Source organism: Salvelinus sp. IW2-2015, linkage group LG20, assembly GCF_002910315.2.
Source record: "Salvelinus sp. IW2-2015 linkage group LG20, ASM291031v2, whole genome shotgun sequence".
Taxonomy (NCBI): domain Eukaryota; kingdom Metazoa; phylum Chordata; class Actinopteri; order Salmoniformes; family Salmonidae; genus Salvelinus; species Salvelinus sp. IW2-2015.
The window spans coordinates 78342924-78361937 of NC_036860.1; the positions used below are offsets into that span (position 1 = coordinate 78342924).

The 19014-nt window shown below is 47.1% G+C and overlaps 1 protein-coding gene and 1 long non-coding RNA gene across 2 annotated transcripts in view; one reads left to right on the forward strand and one right to left on the reverse strand.

Moving 5' to 3' along the window:
* Positions 1 to 11362, forward strand: part of cacng2a (calcium channel, voltage-dependent, gamma subunit 2a) — a 112644-nt gene extending 101282 nt beyond the window's left edge. The window contains exons 3-5 of the mRNA XM_070449679.1: positions 8532 to 8671; position 8803; positions 10365 to 11362. Of these exons, the coding sequence (XP_070305780.1) occupies positions 8532 to 8671; position 8803; positions 10365 to 10897 (674 nt within the window). The 3' untranslated portion in view covers positions 10898 to 11362. The remainder of the gene's footprint in view (positions 1 to 8531; positions 8672 to 8802; positions 8804 to 10364) is intronic.
* Positions 6190 to 8174, reverse strand: LOC139029518 (uncharacterized). Its single transcript, XR_011481855.1, has 3 exons — positions 7961 to 8174; positions 7674 to 7742; positions 6190 to 7609 (listed from the first exon to the last, which is right to left on the reverse strand). It is a non-coding gene; the product is annotated as an uncharacterized lncRNA (long non-coding RNA).
* Positions 11363 to 19014: the final 7652 nt, after the last annotated feature.

Below are 19014 nucleotides of genomic sequence, written 5' to 3' on the forward strand. Positions count from 1 at the left end.
ATGCTTAAAATACAAAAAAAGGATTGTGATTGTGTTGAATTGTGTTGGAAAATGAAGATAGACATGATTTTAAAAAGGTAGTGGTAATATTTCATTCAGTACAGACATTTGTAGGGGCTTAACTTATCCTGTTCCGCAGCTAAATTTACCCCGTACCCGGAGAAGTTGTGCCAGAGACCAGTTTTTTGGACAAGCTTTGTTTTTCAAACATGTATTACCAATTCATCGACTACCCACTCTCACTCTAATGTAATCTTTCATTTACATCTTTTTCATTCTAACTCTCTCACCTTTACCCCACTCTCCCCTCACCTTACCCACTCTCCCCTCACCTTACCCCACTCTGCCCTCACCTTTACCCCCTCTCCCTACTACTTCATTATGATGTGATCAGCAGTAGTCGGAGAGGTGGTTAGATACTGTTAGACACTGATGGGTTACATAGTGTTACAATAGTGCTGCGTGAAGTGTGGTGTAAGAACAGGTGCGTCAGAGTTCAGGAGTTGCCACTTGCCGTGCCCAGGGTGCCAGCCTAAACTGTGTTGGGCCATCAATAACAGCGCACACCAGCTCTGTATATCTTGCGGGCAGCCTGGCACGCACACTGCACTCACAACAGGCGGCAAAGCGGGGCAGCTCAAACCACTATCAGTCATCCACTACGGCCTTCCATCTGTAATAGGAGCAATGACAGGCAGGGACAGGGACATCCATCCCAGGCAGGACTGCTTTCTGTCTGTCTAATGAGGCAGGATGGAGGGATGTGGTAGTGGAGCTGAATAAAGGACAGGATAGCATAGGGCTGCTGTGTGTCACTACTTTAATAACCAGCACGGTCTTTGGTAACGCTTTGGGCTTAGCTGAGAAACACAGGGAGGGACGAGGTGAGGAGGCAAAGATGCCTCTCCCCCAAATCAGGTCTCAGCGGACCCACACAGACAGAAGTGGGCCCTGGCGAGCGCTCTTTTGTGATAGTGACCTCGACCCAAAATCAAAACGGTGACCTGGTGATAATCACAGGCTCCAGAGCGCATTCGTCGAATTAGCACCTCCGCGCTTCATGTGCGCGGTCGCCGAGGGACTTCGGAAACACAAGACCGCGACCGAGGTCCGCCCGCTGTCTCTGGCTATCAGCAGAGAGGTCAACGCTTTCATTTAGACAGGGTCATTGTTTTCCAGCTTGATAGATTTTTCTGAGACAAGCATAGAGAGTTCCCCATCCACAGCCACTCCCAGGACAGGGTCCACAGCCACCTCCCAGGGAACAGGTCACAGCCACCTCCCAGGACAGGGTCCAGTAGGATAACTAATCACAGGACACTTAGTCTGCATACGGTGTGTTGTTGGTTCATAGATTATGTTGAGCTGTTACAGTGAGTGTACTGTATGTGTTTCATTACACCTGAAAGTTTAGGGAAAGCTTATCAGAAGTGATGCTCTGAATTGAGCTGTTCAAACACAACTGCAGTTTCTCAATCTGAAATCCATCTACTCTCACTCACACAAATCTTACTACTGTTCACTAAAGCCCACTGTTAGCCACACATCACACTGGCATGACTGTGGAGAGGAACCTTCACTTACTGTGATAATCAATCCTTTACTCAGCTGGAGAACACTGTCTGTCTGTCCAGCGTCCCGCAGGTTATCTGCCATGTTAAAACACACCCCTCCAGGCTGGAGCCAAACCCCTGACAGACGCTTAAAAGAACCAAGGAAGATGTGAAACTTCCTATATTTGGCAACACTGAGGTATTTTTCACTGGGTGGAGGTAGCAGCACTCACTGCCTTGGGGCATAGTTATCTCTCCGTCTCCCTCTGAGAATTTCCATCTCCAGCCCTCACTCATKCCCTCACTGGAACGAAGGAACAGGAGCCCTCATAAAAACGCCTGTCTGAATTTCATACATCCACTAAGCGAACACTTCACCGACATATTCAACATTATAGTAAAATAGAGTGAGTTCTGGCGTAAGAAATCTGCAGGGAACCCAGCCTTTCTTCATTTCGGAGGTAGAGCGTGCTTAGCCAAACCCAGGGGCACTTGGCGCAGCAAACGGCATCCTGAACTGAGGGAAGGCACAGCATGCTGGGAGGTTACTGTGAAGGTCAGTGCACTTAGGAGTGCGCTGCTAAGCATGGTGGGTAATATAAAGAGAATACATAGGCACTCTGGGCTGACTGATACCATTCTCTTGCCCTTGAAAAGCTCCCCATCGAAAGTCTATACTATAGTTGCTTTCAAGATTTCCCCCTGCGGTCATAACCTAGGGAGTTCTGCCTGGGAGTCCAGCTGCTTCTCAGTCCAGTAAGTGATTCTTAAATCTTTGACTCAAAGCACATTAAATGTAGCAATGCATTTAATAAAGAATGACATTCGTTTTTTAACAAGGCCCAAATGATGAACATACCAAAGAGCTAAATTATTCAACTCAGCCTAATGTGCACATTTTTTACGCAATGTTGCAAACTTACCCAGCAACCACTGAGCTGGCTCTTCTCTCTCTCTCTCTCTCTCTCTCTCTCTCTCTCTCTCTCTCGCTCTCTCTCGCTCTCTCTCTCTTTCTCTCTCTTTCTCTCTCTCTCTCTCACTCTCACTCTCTCTCTCTGAGGTTTCCTTCACCTTGAGAGCTGCAGTATTAAAAACTCTCTCTGTCCACAATCAATACAATTTGTCTGGCCCTTTATCCCTCTTTTGTCGGTGCAAATGAAGCTGATGGATGAGAAAGAGCCCCTCTGCCCTCTCCCAGGTAATGTAGARTGACTGGCCATTTTAATATCTCCAGGGTTCACGTGAGCCGGATTGGAGGGATGGAGGGAGGAGGGGGAGGTGTGAGAAGGGGGACAAAAGAGCAGGGTCAACTCCCAGGACAACTTCATATTTAATCACCACGCCACCTGTAACTCTACACCCCACTACTCCCTCTGCTCCAAGGACAGGGAGAGGAGGAGGATGAAGGGATGGAGAGAGAGAAAGAAGGGGAAAGGGAGAGAGAGAGCGGGAGAGGGTAAGAGAAGGAGAGAGAGAGAGAGAGAGAGAAAGAGAGACAGCGCGAGAGATTAAGAAATACATACAGCACTTCAAATAATAATGGCATAAAACACAAATTACACTTCCTACTAGTAATACATAACTCCACAACCACATACAGTATCAATACAGTCTTGATGGACATCCATCCTCAGTACCCTACAGGGCCTCCTCAGTCTCTCCTGTCTCCAGTCTTACTGTAGTTACTGTTGTGGGCCCAGTGGAGGGTGAGTGAGTGATGGTGACCCAGCCAGCCGTGGCCACCACTTGGCCCAGTCCTCCTCAGCTGTCAGTCTGCTGCTGCTACTGCCATCTCCCAGGGTGCCTGTGGGCTCACCGTGGCTCTCCTCTCCCCTACCGTGCATGGAGGGGATTGGAGGCTGTGTGATGTGGCGCGTTAGGGCATGGGGGAAGAATGAGAGGGGAAGGGAGGGAGGCGGGCAGCAGGTAGGCAGGGAAGGCAGTTGGGCCGCCAGGAGCCCCGGGTCCCCGCGGAGGTGCAGGCGGCAGAGTTCAGCGCACAGCCACCCAGCCCTGGCGACGGCGTCAGCATTTTGGGGAGAAGCTGGGGAAAGTGCTGAGGTGGCAGCCGCACGGAGAGGCAAGGTGAAGTAGTGAAAAAGTGGTGGAAAAAATGTAACCAGCCTGATGAAAGTTTAAGTGTGCATGTTAAACAGGAGAGAGAGAATATGAGGAGAGGGGGGATGGGGGAGTGAGAGAGGAGGGAGGCATAAGGAAGAAGGAAGGAAGGATGGGCAAGGGTGACCTGAGGAGGTTGAAGTATTTCCTCTATGCTCTATAGACCTCAGCACGACATTCAGTCTCACCTNACTCTCCCCTACTACTTCATTATGAGGTGATCAGCACACTCTCCCCTTTTACTTCATTATGAGGTGATCAGCATGTGTGGAGAGGTGGTTAGATACTGTAAAGACACTGATGTGTTACATATGTGTACAATAGTCTGCGTGAAGTAGTGTGTAAGAACAGGGTCCGTCAGTGTTCAGGAGTGCCACTGCAGCTGCCCAGGTGCCAGCCTAAACTGTAGTTGTGCCAATCAATACAGCGCACACCAGCTCTGTATCTCTGCGGGCAGCCTGGCACGCACACTGGCACGCACACTGGCACGCACACTGGCACGCACACTGGCACTCACACTGGCACGCACACTGGCACGCACACTGGCACGCACACTGGCACGCACACTGGCACGCACACTGGCACGCACACTGGCACGCACACTGGCACTCACAGACAGGCGGGGCAGGGCAGCTCCAGCAAGCCACTATTAGTCATCACTACGCCTTTCCCATCCTAATAGGAGCAATGACAGGCAGGGACAGGGACAGGGACACATCCATCCCAGGCAGGACTGCTTTCTGTCTGTCTAATGAGGCAGGATGGAGGGTATGTGGTAGTGGAGCTGATAAAGGACAGGATAGCATAGGGCTGCTGTGTGTCACTACTTTAATAACCAGCCTGTCTGGTAACGCTTTGGGCTTAGCGAGAACACAGGGAGGGGACGAGGTGAGGAGGCAGAGATGCCTCTCCCCAAATAGGTCYCAGGCGACCCACACAGACAGAAGTGGGCCCTGGCGAGGCTCTTTGTGATAGTGACCTCGACCCAAATCAAAACGGTGACCTGGCTGATAATCACAGGGCTCCAGAGCGCATTCTCGATTAGCACTCCGCCTTTCATGTGCCGCGTCGCCGAGAGGGACTTCGGAAACACAAGACGCGACCGAGGTCGCCGCTGTCTCTGGCTATCAGCAGAGAGGTCAATGCTTTCATTTAGACAGGGTCATTGTTTTCCAGCTGTCTGAGACACAAGAGAGTCCCCACAGCCACCTCCCAGGACAGGGTCCATAGTCCACCTCCCAGCAGCCCAAAGTCAGAATAATGTCCTACTCAGATAATGGGATATTACTGTACCTGCCACAGTAGGATAACTAATCACAGGACACTTAGTCTGCATACGGTGTGTTGTTGGTTCATAGATTATGTTGAGCTGTTACAGTGAGTGTACTGTATGTGTTTCATTACACCTGAAAGTTTAGGGAAAGCTTATCAGAAGTGATGCTCTGAATTGAGCTGTTCAAACACAACTGCAGTTTCTCAATCTGAAATCCATCTACTCTCACTCACACAAATCTTACTACTGTTCACTAAAGCCCACTGTTAGCCACACATCACACTGGCATGACTGTGGAGAGGAACCTTCACTTACTGTGATAATCAATCCTTTACTCAGCTGGAGAACACTGTCTGTCTGTCCAGCGTCCCGCAGGTTATCTGCCATGTTAAAACACACCCCTCCAGGCTGGAGCCAAACCCCTGACAGACGCTTAAAAGAACCAAGGAAGATGTGAAACTTCCTATATTTGGCAACACTGAGGTATTTTTCACTGGGTGGAGGTAGCAGCACTCACTGCCTTGGGGCATAGTTATCTCTCCGTCTCCCTCTGAGAATTTCCATCTCCAGCCCTCACTCATKCCCTCACTGGAACGAAGGAACAGGAGCCCTCATAAAAACGCCTGTCTGAATTTCATACATCCACTAAGCGAACACTTCACCGACATATTCAACATTATAGTAAAATAGAGTGAGTTCTGGCGTAAGAAATCTGCAGGGAACCCAGCCTTTCTTCATTTCGGAGGTAGAGCGTGCTTAGCCAAACCCAGGGGCACTTGGCGCAGCAAACGGCATCCTGAACTGAGGGAAGGCACAGCATGCTGGGAGGTTACTGTGAAGGTCAGTGCACTTAGGAGTGCGCTGCTAAGCATGGTGGGTAATATAAAGAGAATACATAGGCACTCTGGGCTGACTGATACCATTCTCTTGCCCTTGAAAAGCTCCCCATCGAAAGTCTATACTATAGTTGCTTTCAAGATTTCCCCCTGCGGTCATAACCTAGGGAGTTCTGCCTGGGAGTCCAGCTGCTTCTCAGTCCAGTAAGTGATTCTTAAATCTTTGACTCAAAGCACATTAAATGTAGCAATGCATTTAATAAAGAATGACATTCGTTTTTTAACAAGGCCCAAATGATGAACATACCAAAGAGCTAAATTATTCAACTCAGCCTAATGTGCACATTTTTTACGCAATGTTGCAAACTTACCCAGCAACCACTGAGCTGGCTCTTCTCTCTCTCTCTCTCTCTCTCTCTCTCTCTCTCTCTCTCTCGCTCTCTCTCGCTCTCTCTCTCTTTCTCTCTCTTTCTCTCTCTCTCTCTCACTCTCACTCTCTCTCTCTGAGGTTTCCTTCACCTTGAGAGCTGCAGTATTAAAAACTCTCTCTGTCCACAATCAATACAATTTGTCTGGCCCTTTATCCCTCTTTTGTCGGTGCAAATGAAGCTGATGGATGAGAAAGAGCCCCTCTGCCCTCTCCCAGGTAATGTAGAGTGACTGGCCATTTTAATATCTCCAGGGTTCACGTGAGCCGGATTGGAGGGATGGAGGGAGGAGGGGGAGGTGTGAGAAGGGGGACAAAAGAGCAGGGTCAACTCCCAGGACAACTTCATATTTAATCACCACGCCACCTGTAACTCTACACCCCACTACTCCCTCTACTCCAAGGACAGTGAGAGGGAGGATTAAGGGATGGAGAGAGAGAAAGAAGGGGAAAGGGAGAGAGAGAGCGGGAGAGGGTAAGAGAGGGAGAGAGAGAGAGAGAGACAGAGAGAGAGAGATGAAGAAAGAGATACAGCACTTCAAATAATAATGGCATAAAACACAAATTACACTTCCTACTAGTAATAGATAACTCCACAACCACATACAGTAACAATACAGTCTTGATGAACATCCATCCTCAGTACCCTACAGGGCCTTCTCAGTCTCTCCTGTCTCCAGTCTTACTGTAGTTACTGTTATGGGCCCAGTGGAGGGTGAGTGAGTGATGGTGACCCAGCCAGCCGTAGCCACCACTTGGCCCAGTCCTCCTCAGCTGTCGGCCTGCTGCTGCTACTGCCATCTCCCAGGGTGCCTGTGGGCTCACCGTGGCTCTCCTCTCCCCTACCGTGCATGGAGGGGATTTTAGGCTGTGTGATGTGTGATGTGGCGCGTTAGGGCATGGAGGAAGGATGAGAGGGGAAGGGACGGAGGCGGGCAGCAGGTAGGCAGGGAAGGCAGTTGGGCCGCCAGGAGCCCCGGGTCCCTGCGGAGGTGCAGGCGGCAGAGTTCAGCGGACAGCCACCCAGCCCTGGCGACGGCGTCAGCATTTTGGGGAGAAGCTGGGGAAAGTGCTGAGGTGGCAGCCGCGCGGAGAGGCAAGGTGAAGTAGTGAAAAAGTGGTGGAAAAAATGTAACCAGCCTGATGAAAGTTTAAGTGTGCATGTTAAACAGGAGAGAGAGAATATGAGGAGAGGGGGGATGGGGGAGTGAGAGAGGAGGGAGGCATAAGGAAGAAGGAAGGAAGGATGGGCAAGGGTGACCTGAGGAGGTTGAAGTATTTCCTCTATGCTCTATAGACCTCAGCACGACATTCAAGTCTCTACCTGTGGGTTCCATCCTCAACCCTAATGCTCCTCAGTACCTCAACCCTTCAGTTCTAGCTCTGTCATCAGTACCTCAACCTTCAGTTCTAGCTCTGTCATCAGTACTCAACTCTTCATTCTAGCTCTGTCATCAGTACCTCACCCTTCAGTTCTAGCTCTGTCATCCGTACCTCAACCCTTCAGTTCTAGCTCTGTCATCAATACCTCAACCCTTCGTTCTAGCTCTGTCATCTACCTCAACCCTTCAGTCTAGCTCTGTCATCAGTACTCAACCCTTCTGTTCTAGCTCTGTATCCGTACCTCAACCCTTCATTCTAGCTCTTCATCAGTACCTCACCCTCAGTTCTACTCTGTCACAGACCTCAACCCTTCATTCAGCTCTGTCATCCGTACCTCAACCCTCATTCTAGCTCTGTCATAGTACTCAACCTTCAGTTCTAGCTCTGTCATCAGTACCTCAACCCTTCATTCTTGCTCTGTCATCCGTACCAGTATCAGCCAAGGACGTGAGCTTGTTGAAGAGCTTTGCCCCCATCACCCCACAGGCTAGCCCCTGAGCTCTGGTGGAGTTATTGTCATTTGCACTACATGACATGGCGTAATGCAACGCTCCAATCTGGGGAGCTGTGTGGTGCTAACTGAGTGTTGTTTTGTGTGTAGTCAGGTGGCGTGATTACATAAAGTTGGGTAACAGAGGCTCACTGAGGGATACACTCACTGCTGGTGTTGATCAAGACTTTCACAGCGCTGATGGAGTGTTTATTATGATGTGGCTCAGATAGGGAGCTATGTTGGTAGTCTAATTTACATTCTCTCTTCTCTCTCCTCATTTTTCACTTTTCCCTGCTCTTATTCTTCCTCTCCTATCTCTCTCTCTATATTTACCATTTTATTTATCCCATCTCTCTCTTCTTCTCTACCCTATATAACCCCCCATGCCCCCCCCCCCCCCCCTCTCTCTCTTTTATTTTCCTCCTCTCCTGTCTCTATCTGTTCTCAGGTGCGGTGCGAGCTTCCAGCATCTTCCCCATCCTCAGTGTCATCCTGCTCTTCATGGGAGGCCTGTGTATAGCTGCCAGCGAGTTCTACAAGTCACGCCACAACATCATCCTCAGTGCAGGGATCTTCTTTGTGTCTGCAGTGAGTCTAGAGAGGAAGAAGAAGAGAAGAGATAGAGGGGAAGAAAGAGGGGAAGAGAGAGAGGAAGAGAAAGAGGAAGAGAGAGAGAGGAGAAGAGAGGGGAAGAGAGAGAGGAAGGAGTGTGTATCTAGGGTAGGTAGAGGAAGAGAGGAAGGAAGACTGGGAAAAAGAAAGAGAGAAACAGTTACTATGGTGGAGAGGGATATTAGGTGTTAAATTAGGGAGACTAGCTTAAAATGAGTTGGTTTCATTGATACAAAGTGTACACAAATGCAAATGTTTTCAGTCACTACTTTTTAGTCACTAACATGCAATGTTATTATGGTTCACTTACATAGAACAGTTGTACAGATGGATGTAAGTCCAGCAAAGAAGAGACTGTTGACTAATCCAGCTAAGGTGCAGTGCACAAGCAGTCTCTCTCTCTCTGCTGGTCATCCCCAGTACTGCAACTCCTCAGTCAGCTCTCAGCCTCCACTCAGCAGCAGCCACAAGTCACGCACTCCATTCTTCCCTCTTTATCCACTTATTTTCTCCTGATCTGTGTGCTGGACTAGAAGCTACCCATTGGGATTCAACTCTAAAAATATGGTGTCCCTGACATACTTTCCCAATGATCCATCATCCCAGCTCTACTGTGTCACACACTTCTCTCTCTCCGTGACTAAACGCTACAGTCNAAATATGGTGTCCCTGACATACTTTCCCAATGATCCATCATCCCAGCTCTACTGTGTCACACACTTCTCTCTCTCCGTGACTAAACGCTACAGTCAAAGTAGATGTATATACACTGAGTAACAAAACATTAGACCTCAACATCAGAACAGCCTCAATTTGATGGGGCATGGACTCTACAAGATGTCGAAAGTGTCCTACAGGAATGTTGACTCCAGTGAGTCCCACAGTTCTGTCAAGTTGGCTGGATGTCCCTTGGGTGGTGGACCATTCTTGATACACACAGGAAACTGTTGAGTGTGAAAAACCCAGCAACGTTGTAGCTCTTGAAACACTCAAACCGGTGCGCCTGGCACCTACTCCCGTACCCCATTCAAAGGCACTTCAATATTTTGTCTTGCCCGTTGACCCTCTGAATGGCACACATACACAATCCATGTCTCAACTGTCTCAAGGCTTAAAAAGACTTCTTTAAACTGACTCCTCTCCATCTACACTGATTGAAGTGGATTTAACAAGTGACATCAATAAGGGATCATATCTTTCACCTGGATTCACCTGGTCAGTCTATGTCATGGACAGGTGTTCCTAATGTTTTGTATATGAGTATATGATTATTATCCCTATCATAGGTTGTGATCCCTATGTGAATCAGATGTATGATCATGTTATGTGCTGTCCCAACTGATGTTCTTAAACACTATAAGGGCAGAGGCTCTGGCTTGGGTCATATTTCTGGGTTGTATTCAGTCATATTTTTGACAGTGAGAAGTACAGTATGTATGTACATTATACTTTGGTGAGTCCGTGGTACTTGTCTGAAAAGGTTTGTCTTGGTAATGGCGTATTCACTGTGGTGGATAGACGCACTCAGTTGTAGAACAGGTTCATGGAGGACTACTGCATATGTGGTATGCCTAGAAAAGGTAAATGTCCTGTCTTAACTGATTGCATAATTCCTCTGTTCTCTCATCTCGCCCCTCCAACTCCCCAACCCTCCACCCCCCTCCCTCAGGCCTGAGTAACATCATCGGGATCATCGTGTACATATCAGCCAACGCAGGGGACCCCTCTAAGAGCGACTCGAAGAAGAACAGCTACTCCTACGGCTGGTCCTTCTACTTCGGAGCCCTGTCCTTCATAATGGCCGAGATGGTGGGCGTCCTGGCAGCCCACATGTTCATCGACCGCCATCGGCAGCTCCGGGCAGGGGCCAGGGCTGCCGGCTACCTCCAGGCCTCGGCCATCACACGCATCCCATCCTACCGTTACCGCTACCGGCGCCGCTCGCGCTCCTCCTCCCGGTCCACAGACCCCTCGCACTCCCGCGACACCTCGCCTGTGGGCCTCAAGGCCTTCAGCGCGCTGCCCTCTACAGAGATCTCCATGTACACGCTGCCCCGGGACACCCTGAAGGCCGGGGGCACGCCGACCGCCACCTACAACTCGGAGAGGGACCATACCTTCCTGCAGGTCCACAACTGTATTCAGAAGGAAAAAGACTCAGCCACCACCAACACAGCCAACCGCCGCACCACACCCGTATGAGGGAGCCCTGAGAGCAGAGCCAGGGGGAGCGGAGACAGGGAGGCCCCCACGCAGGTCTCTAATATACCATAGGCCAGGATGAGTTTCCATGTTTATAGAGATTGATGATTTTATTTCATTCAACTGCATGATTTTCCCATCTACCATTGTTGAGAGAGTCTAAAGGGGTTTGTTGACTTCCTTTGGAGTAAATGGTWGTACTGGGAGAATGGGGCAGATTGTCCTTAGAGACTGAGTCATTTTTATGGGTGGGGATGGGTGATGAGGGTGGGACACTGAAAGGGAGGGTTATGATTTAAATTYGATTCRTGATTTCATAACCTTTTGGTTTYGACAGTTTGACTCCACAGTTTTGGTGGTGCAACAAGCTGCTGTACTTTCCCATCATACCACCTGCCATATGCCTCTGATTTGTTGTCATATTTATTCATTTATTTATTTTCTGCATTAAAACTGTGAATTTTTGCAGCTTGGGRTTCAGTAAGAATTAGCCCAGTCTGTAAACTCTAACAAAGGTACTATATGTGTATAACTTTTATAAATAAATGATTAAGTTAATAATCAAGAGATACAGACTTTACTGAAGCAAAAAAACAAACATGTAACCTAAACTAAGTGCTGTTGGTAACACRAGAAAAGACTCTTTTAGGATCTGCTGGAAGGATGACAGAGCCAGAGAGAAAGTACTGTAGGTACACTACACGACAGAGCTGCTGAAACATGACGAGAGACAGACGCAGACAGTCAACAGTAGAAAAATAGAGATTATTTTAATAGAACCTTCTCGCCTTTTTCTGAGTCCCTGTTCGCTTTCTTTTTGGGGGGGTCGTCATGGGAGTGTTGAACCCCTCAAGAGAAACCACCAACAACAACAATGGGGTCAAAGTTCACACCAAGAAAAAAAGACTCCAAACACGACTTCTCGAAGAAAAAGGAAGGAGGAGAGGGGGAGGAAAAGAAGAGGACGCCAAATACAAAAATAAATACTTGCGTAAAAGGCAAGCAACAAGATAAATATGAAATAGTACAAGAGAAGCTAAGTGAATCAAATTTTCTGAAATTAAATGCATGCTATAAAATTACAGCAAATCTGCTCTTGAGAAACTTAAGTTTTAAAGGATAATGATAATTAGAAGGGGAAAAAAGTGATGACGCGAACGTTTAAACCAGTAATGTTTCATGAGTATTTTTTCTCTTATGTTTTTTTATTTACTTCATTTTATCTTATGCTTTTGTGAAAGAAACGAAACAATCTACATTGAACAAAAACAGATTTTTTTAAATGGTTTGGTTTAATTCTTTATATATATATATATATGTATGTATTTTATTTTTCAAATTCACACAGCCTTAGTCATTTCTTTGTTTCTTTTGATTTTCAATGTGTTGCTCAAATTGAAAATGAAATCTTTAAAGGTGCCAAAACCGAATGATCCTTTACTTGGATGCATCAAGTCCTGATGAATAAAATACCAATCCTATGAGAACAAATCAGCCTGTTTCACTGTGTCTCTAACCTACTGTATCCTTACACTTAACACCCTTGTTCTATGTGTCTGATACACTCTCACACTGTCTCTCTGTGTGTCTCTAACCTACTNTGTGTCTCTAACCTACTGTATCCTTACACTTAACACCCTTGTTCTATGTGTCTGATACACTCTCACACTGTCTCTCTGTGTGTCTCTAACCTACTTTATCCTTACACTTAACACCCTTGTTCTATGTGTCTGATACACTCTCACACTGTCTCTCTGTGTGTCTCTAACCTACTGTATCCTTACACTTAACACACTTGTTCTATGTGTCTGATACACTCTCACACTGTCTCTCTGTGTGTCTCTAACCTACTGTATCCTTACACTTAACACCCTTGTTCTATGTGTCTGATACACTCACACTGTCTCTCTGTGTGTCTCTAACCTACTGTATCCTTACACTTAACACCCTTGTTCTATGTGTCTGATACACTCTCACACTGTCTCTCTGTGTGTCTCTCTACCATGTACGTACACTTGTGTTAACATGCATGTTCTGTCTTTAGGCTACAGATGGGAGAAACCATGATTGTAAAGATAAAACAGCACATAAGACACATCACCGCGTGTGTCTTTCTAGGACATGACATTCCTGAAAAGGGAACACAGGTTTGCAATAAAAACCAGTACTCTGTAGCTGGAGCTATCCATGTAGAAATTATATACGACACCTTTCTACACGACCGCCCTAAAAGCATCCCTTTCAGGACCTGATGCACCCGTTTTTCTCTGCAATAAGGTGAGTGTGTGTGTGTGGTGTGTGTGGCAAGCATGAACGTGTGTGTGTTTATGCGAGCACACGTGAGTGTGTGAGGCAGACACGTAATAGCAGCCCTCTGAGTGGAACCAAGGGTCTGAGGCTGTGGCAACACTGCTGTGTTTGTGTATTTGTTATTAAGAGGGAGTAATATAGTGGTCTCTCTGTTCAGCATGGCTCATGAAGAGGGAGTAATATAGTGGTCTCTCTGTTCAGCATGGCTCATGAAGAGGGAGTAATATAGTGGTCTCTGTCCAGCATGGCTCATGAAGAGGGAGTAATATAGTGGTCTCTCTGTCAGCATGGCTCATGAAGAGGGAGTAATATAGTGGTCTCTCTGTCAGCATGGCTCATGAAGAGGGAGTAATATAGTGGTCTCTGTCCAGCATGGCTCATGAAGAGGGAGTAATATAGTGGTCTCTGTCCAGCATGGCTCATGAAGAGGGAGTAATATAGTGGTCTCTCTGTTCAGGCATGGCTCATGAAGAGGGAGTAATATAGTGGTCTCTGTCCAGCATGGCTCATGAAGAGGGAGTAATATAGTGGTCTCTCTGTCCAGCATGGCTCATGAAGAGGGAGTAATATAGTGGTCTCTGTTCAGCATGGCTCATGAAGAGGGAGTAATATAGTGGTCTCTTGTCCAGCATGGCTCATGAAGAGGGAGTAATATAGTGGTCTCTGTTCAGCATGGCTCATGAAGAGGGAGTAATATAGTGGTCTCTCTATCCAGCATGGCTCATGAAGAGGATAATATAGTGGTCTCTCTGTCCAGCATGGCTCATGAAGAGGGAGTAATATAGTGGTCTCTGTTCAGCATGGCTCATGAAGAGGGAGTAATATAGTGGTCTCTCTGTTCAGCATGGCTCATGAAGAGGGAGTAATATAGTGGTCTCTCTGTCCAGCATGGCTCATGAAGAAGGAGTAATATAGTGGTCTCTCTGTCCAGCATGGCTCATGAAGAGGGAGTAATATAGTGGTCTCCTCTGTTCAGCATGGCTCATGAAGAGGGAGTAATATGGTGGTCTCTCTATCCAGCATGGCTCATGAAATGGGTCTCCAGGAGAGCCAATGAAGAGTATGAGATCAGCTCCTGCACAGGCCAGTCAAAGCCCTTCTCTGTCCCATTACTCCAATGGTGGAACCAGTTTCCCCTGATGCTAGGACAGCAGAGTCCCTGCCCAATTTATTTTATTTTTTTGTATTTTACTACTAGCACTAACTTTGCTGATAACTTCAAGGGATCCTATTATGGTCTCTGTGCAGTGTGGGAGCAATGAGCCATCTGCAATCTATTTGGGYTMCAACTCYATTCAAATTAAACGGCCAGCAGGTTCATGGGGAAAAGAAAAAGACCCCAAACTGTTTCTATTAGACAAAGTGCTGAGATCTTGATTCACTGTATTATCTGAGTTCACTGACAAAAGCTTCTCTCCATAAATTTGTCTAAGAATGTGTCCACGAAGCACTCTGAATGAATACGGCTTTTTATGTACAGTATAGGCATTTTTATTCAGAATTCATAAGGAGCAGCCATTTTACAAGGCTGGATTACATTAAATCCTAAGTGGAGGAGAGGAGATACTGACATTACCATGAAGCCACATCGAGTCCTACTAGCCGTACACATACACACACGTCAGTTTTTTATGTTTTGGGAATGGACGTTCTCCCTCTCTCTTTCATCTCTGTCTCTGTCCCTCCCTCTCTCACTTCCTCCATCTTGTCTGGCTGACATGCTTGTCCTTAATTTGCCTCTTCTGCACAATCTCTCGTTCTCTATCCCTCTGTGACTTACACACTCACATACTATCTCCTCCATTCTCCCACCCGTCTTCCCCCATTGACTCTTGCTATCACCATGCCACTTCCCGCTTATATGCCCCCTCTCCTCTACTTTCTCATCTCTTTCCTCTTCCTCCCGCTCTCTCTCTGTCTGTCTCTCTATGTTCTCTCCATCTTCTGTTGTTTTTGCTTGCTCTCATGAATGCAGAACATCTCTCTCCCTCTATCTCTCCTTCCCTCTTCATCCATCCCTCTATTTATCGCTCTCTCTCTGTCTTAGATTGCAGGATATGTGATGAAAGGAGGGAAGTGCTGTTGACATCACTGAAATCTAATTGACAGTGTGGCGGTGGTTTCCGTCCATACGAGAGTCCCAGCTCACTGCGGGGGAAGATGCATTTGTGGGCCACACTCCTAATGAGCTCCTTACCACTGGATTCTCTGTGGCTTCAACAGCCATCCTCTCTTCATCCCTCTATCCCCGTCTCCCATCCTGACAGTGGAGAGTTAGAGTCTGGAGTGGCTAGATGTGCCCTTGAAGAGTCAAGTCCTTTCTTGGCAGCCTGACAGAGTTGGACATTCCGTGGTGACGTCATGGAGGGTTAACTCTCCTCGCCCACCGCAGTGAGAGGAGAGCAAGGCTCCGGCAACACGGCTCGCATCATAGGCTGGGTTTACCATGCTCTGTCGCTGAAGGTTACAAAGTGTCATATCTGAAATGGAGCCAGAGGAGGGAGAGATTTCTCACACTCTAATTGTGTGTGTGGTTCTCTCTCTCTACCCTCCCTTTCGCTGTTTCTCGACTCTCTTACTGTGTGTCAATATCTGCATTTTAGCATGCAAGAAATTAGCCTCTCACTCTGAGCGTCTCCCTTTCTCTGTGTACCTCTCCCTCTATCCCTCCATTCCCTTTTCTCTCTCTCCCGGTGTTGTGATCAAAGTGCCTGGTGTGTCTCTGCAGTGCTGTGTGATCAGAGAAGTGTGTGTGGGGGGGAGATGAGGCCGGAGGAACATACTGTCCCCTTCTGGCTGGGAATACTAAGAGACCATCCTCTTCTCTGGGCTGTCTTTGTGTCTAAGTACAGCAGTCTCCAAGGTTACATAACCTCGCATCAAATCAACAATGACCTTTATCTGACTTTAGCAGCCAGTGTTCTGGGACAGAGCACCCCATGGGACCGTCAGGCACGTCACCTGAAGAATCGCCTCGTATCCCCAACGAAAAGGCCACCGCAAGGCTCGGTTGAGCATGGCTGGAAACTGTTCAGCTGAAGAGTGACACCACAAGGTTAGCTGTACAAGACTGTGTGAGTGTGTGCGTGTGTGTGTGTGTGTGCGTGTGCGTGTGCGTGTGCGTGAGAGAGAGAGAGCGCCTCTTGTTTATGCTGACCAGAGAGTTGCTGACTGCGCTCACCTAGGTTATTTTTGGGTCAGGGAGAGGTGAGAGGCTACAGATAGCTAGGCATGGCTTCTCTACAGGACATGTCACGAAGACAAATAAACACTGAGTTCAAAATGACAAATTCAAAAATCACTACATCGTCACAACAACCGCTATACTCAAAACAGAGGGAAGAAACAATAGTTAAATGCGCAATCTGTACTTTCACAAAAGCGTTTGAAACAGTAGTAGAAAAGAAACAGGTTCCTCATAAAGAAACAGTAGTAGAAAAGAAACAGGTTCTCATGAAGACAGTAGTAGAAAAGTGAAACAGGTTCTATCATAAAGAAACCAGTAGTAGAAAAGAAAACAGGTTCCTCATGAAGAACAGTAGTAGAAAAGAAACAGGTCCTTAAAGAAAACAGTAGTAGAAAAGAAACAGGTTCCTCATGAGAGAAAACAGGTTCTCATAAAGAAACAGTAAGTAGAAAAGAAACAGGTTCCTCATAAAGAAAACAGTAGGATTAGAAAGAGAAACAGGTTCTCATAAGAAACAGTAGTAGAAAATAAACAGGTTCCTGATAAAGAAACAGTAGTAGAAAAGAAGCAGGTTCCTCTAAAGAAACAGTAGTAGAAAAGAACAGGTTCCTGATAAAGAAACAGTAGTAGAAAAGAAACAGGTTCCTCATGAAGAAACAGTAGTAGAAAAGAAACAGGTTCCTCATAAAGAAACAGTAGTAGAAAAGAAACAGGTTCCTCATGAGAACAGTAGTGAAAAGAAACAGGTTCCTGATAAGAAACAGTAGTAGAAAAGAAACAGGTTCCTGATAAAGAAAGAGTTAGTAGAAAAGAAGCAGGTTCTCATAAAGAAACAGTGGTAGAAAGAAACAGGTTCCTCATAAAGAACAGTAGTAGAAAAGAAACAGGTTCCTCAATAAGAAACAGTAGTAGAAAAGAAACAGCTTCCTCATGAAGAAACAAGTAGTAGAAAAGAAACAGGTTCCTGATAAAGAAACAGTAGTAGAAAGAAACAGGTTCCTATAAAGAAACAGTAGTAGAAAAGAAGCAGGTTCCTCATAAAAGAACAGTAGAACACTAGACAGCATGACAGGGATTTTAAAAAGGCAGTGGAGGAATGGGCCATGATATCCTACCCACACTGCACTCTGGTGGTGAGAGGGCAGTACTTTGTGCAGGGAGGAAAGCACTCCTGCTCCTATAAGCTTGGGGAAGAAAGGAAAGCTTGTGTCCATGGAACGGGCTTTGGAATACTGATGCCACAGTGCAGGGGTGCATTGGAGCTGCAGTCTATTCTGGCAAGCTCAGGCTAAGGCCTTAGGTATTCTCATTAACAGCTGTCTCTAAATGTCTGAAGGCTATCATCAAATATTGCCCTTTTGTCAAAACTGGGCTTACAAGGTACCCCCTGTCACTATTATTCGATTGTGAATATCTTAAAGATAATAATACAACATTGATCAAATAGCAGCAGTGAAATAGTCTCTATCATGTCCCACATTGCGTTTGCCACTAAGCTTGTCAAAGTCCCCAGTCAGTCCTTTTGGTCCCATAAGGGACACTGTCTCTAAATGTTGAAAGTAAAGAGACATTAGACTAAAATGCACAATGAACTCGTTCTTTTCCTCCACTGGAAGCGGCCTTTGCCAAACTTGGAGGTGGTGTCGATGAACTTGAGGTCGATCTTCTCCGTGGCACGACGGCTCGACTGCACCAACAGAGACTGAAAACAGAAGTTAATCAATATGACATTTTGCAACCACACATACCTTCACATATATAGGTGTATGATTTGTGATCCGCCATCTACTAATGAGCTTCCATGTTTTTATTCTTCAACTGTCTTCAACAGTTCATGTTTCAGCATGTTGAAATATAGTACTGTATCGTCCTCTATTACCTTGCTGGATGAGGGACGGGGGAGTCAGGGCTCCTTCAGACAGACAGACTCCTGACCCCATCCTTTCCATGGGACCTGATCCTGAGTGTGAGGTCCTCCATGATGGTCTGTTCTCCTGGCTCACCCCTGCCATAGTGCCGCAGTCAGTTCCCTCACCCTGCAGGACAACACTGACTCTCTGCCAGCCTATCTGCCAGGCCCAGGCCAGGACACCCCTCACACAGGCACACGAGCGTGCACAAACACACACACTCAACACAAGGCTTGGCCCTCCTCTCTCCTGTCCCAGCATGCTCCCTGGCTAGATGGCTCCAGTCCCATTACTAACAGCTGCTGCCTCAGGCCTGGGGCCCGGTCCCACTGTACTGGACTGGAGGTTCCACTGCTCCAGGCCCAAAGCCCCAGCCCAGTCCAGCCCAGGACAACAACAAACAACCTTACTGCTCTGACTGGCACAACAATTACATACCAGGTTATCTGAGACAAACCTACATAACACACCAGTTTAAAAAATAATAAAACATCATTACAGTAGAAGAGCAGAGGCAGGGCCTCCTGAGTGGCACAGTGGTCTAAGGCACTGCATCACAGTGCTAGCTGTACCGCTAGAGATTCTGAGTTTGAGTCCAGGTTCTGTCGCAGCCGGCCGCGACTGGGAGACCCATGGGGCGGCACACAATTGGCCCAGCGTCGTCCTGGTTAGGGGAGGGTTTGGCTGGCAGGGATGTCCTTGTCCCTTCA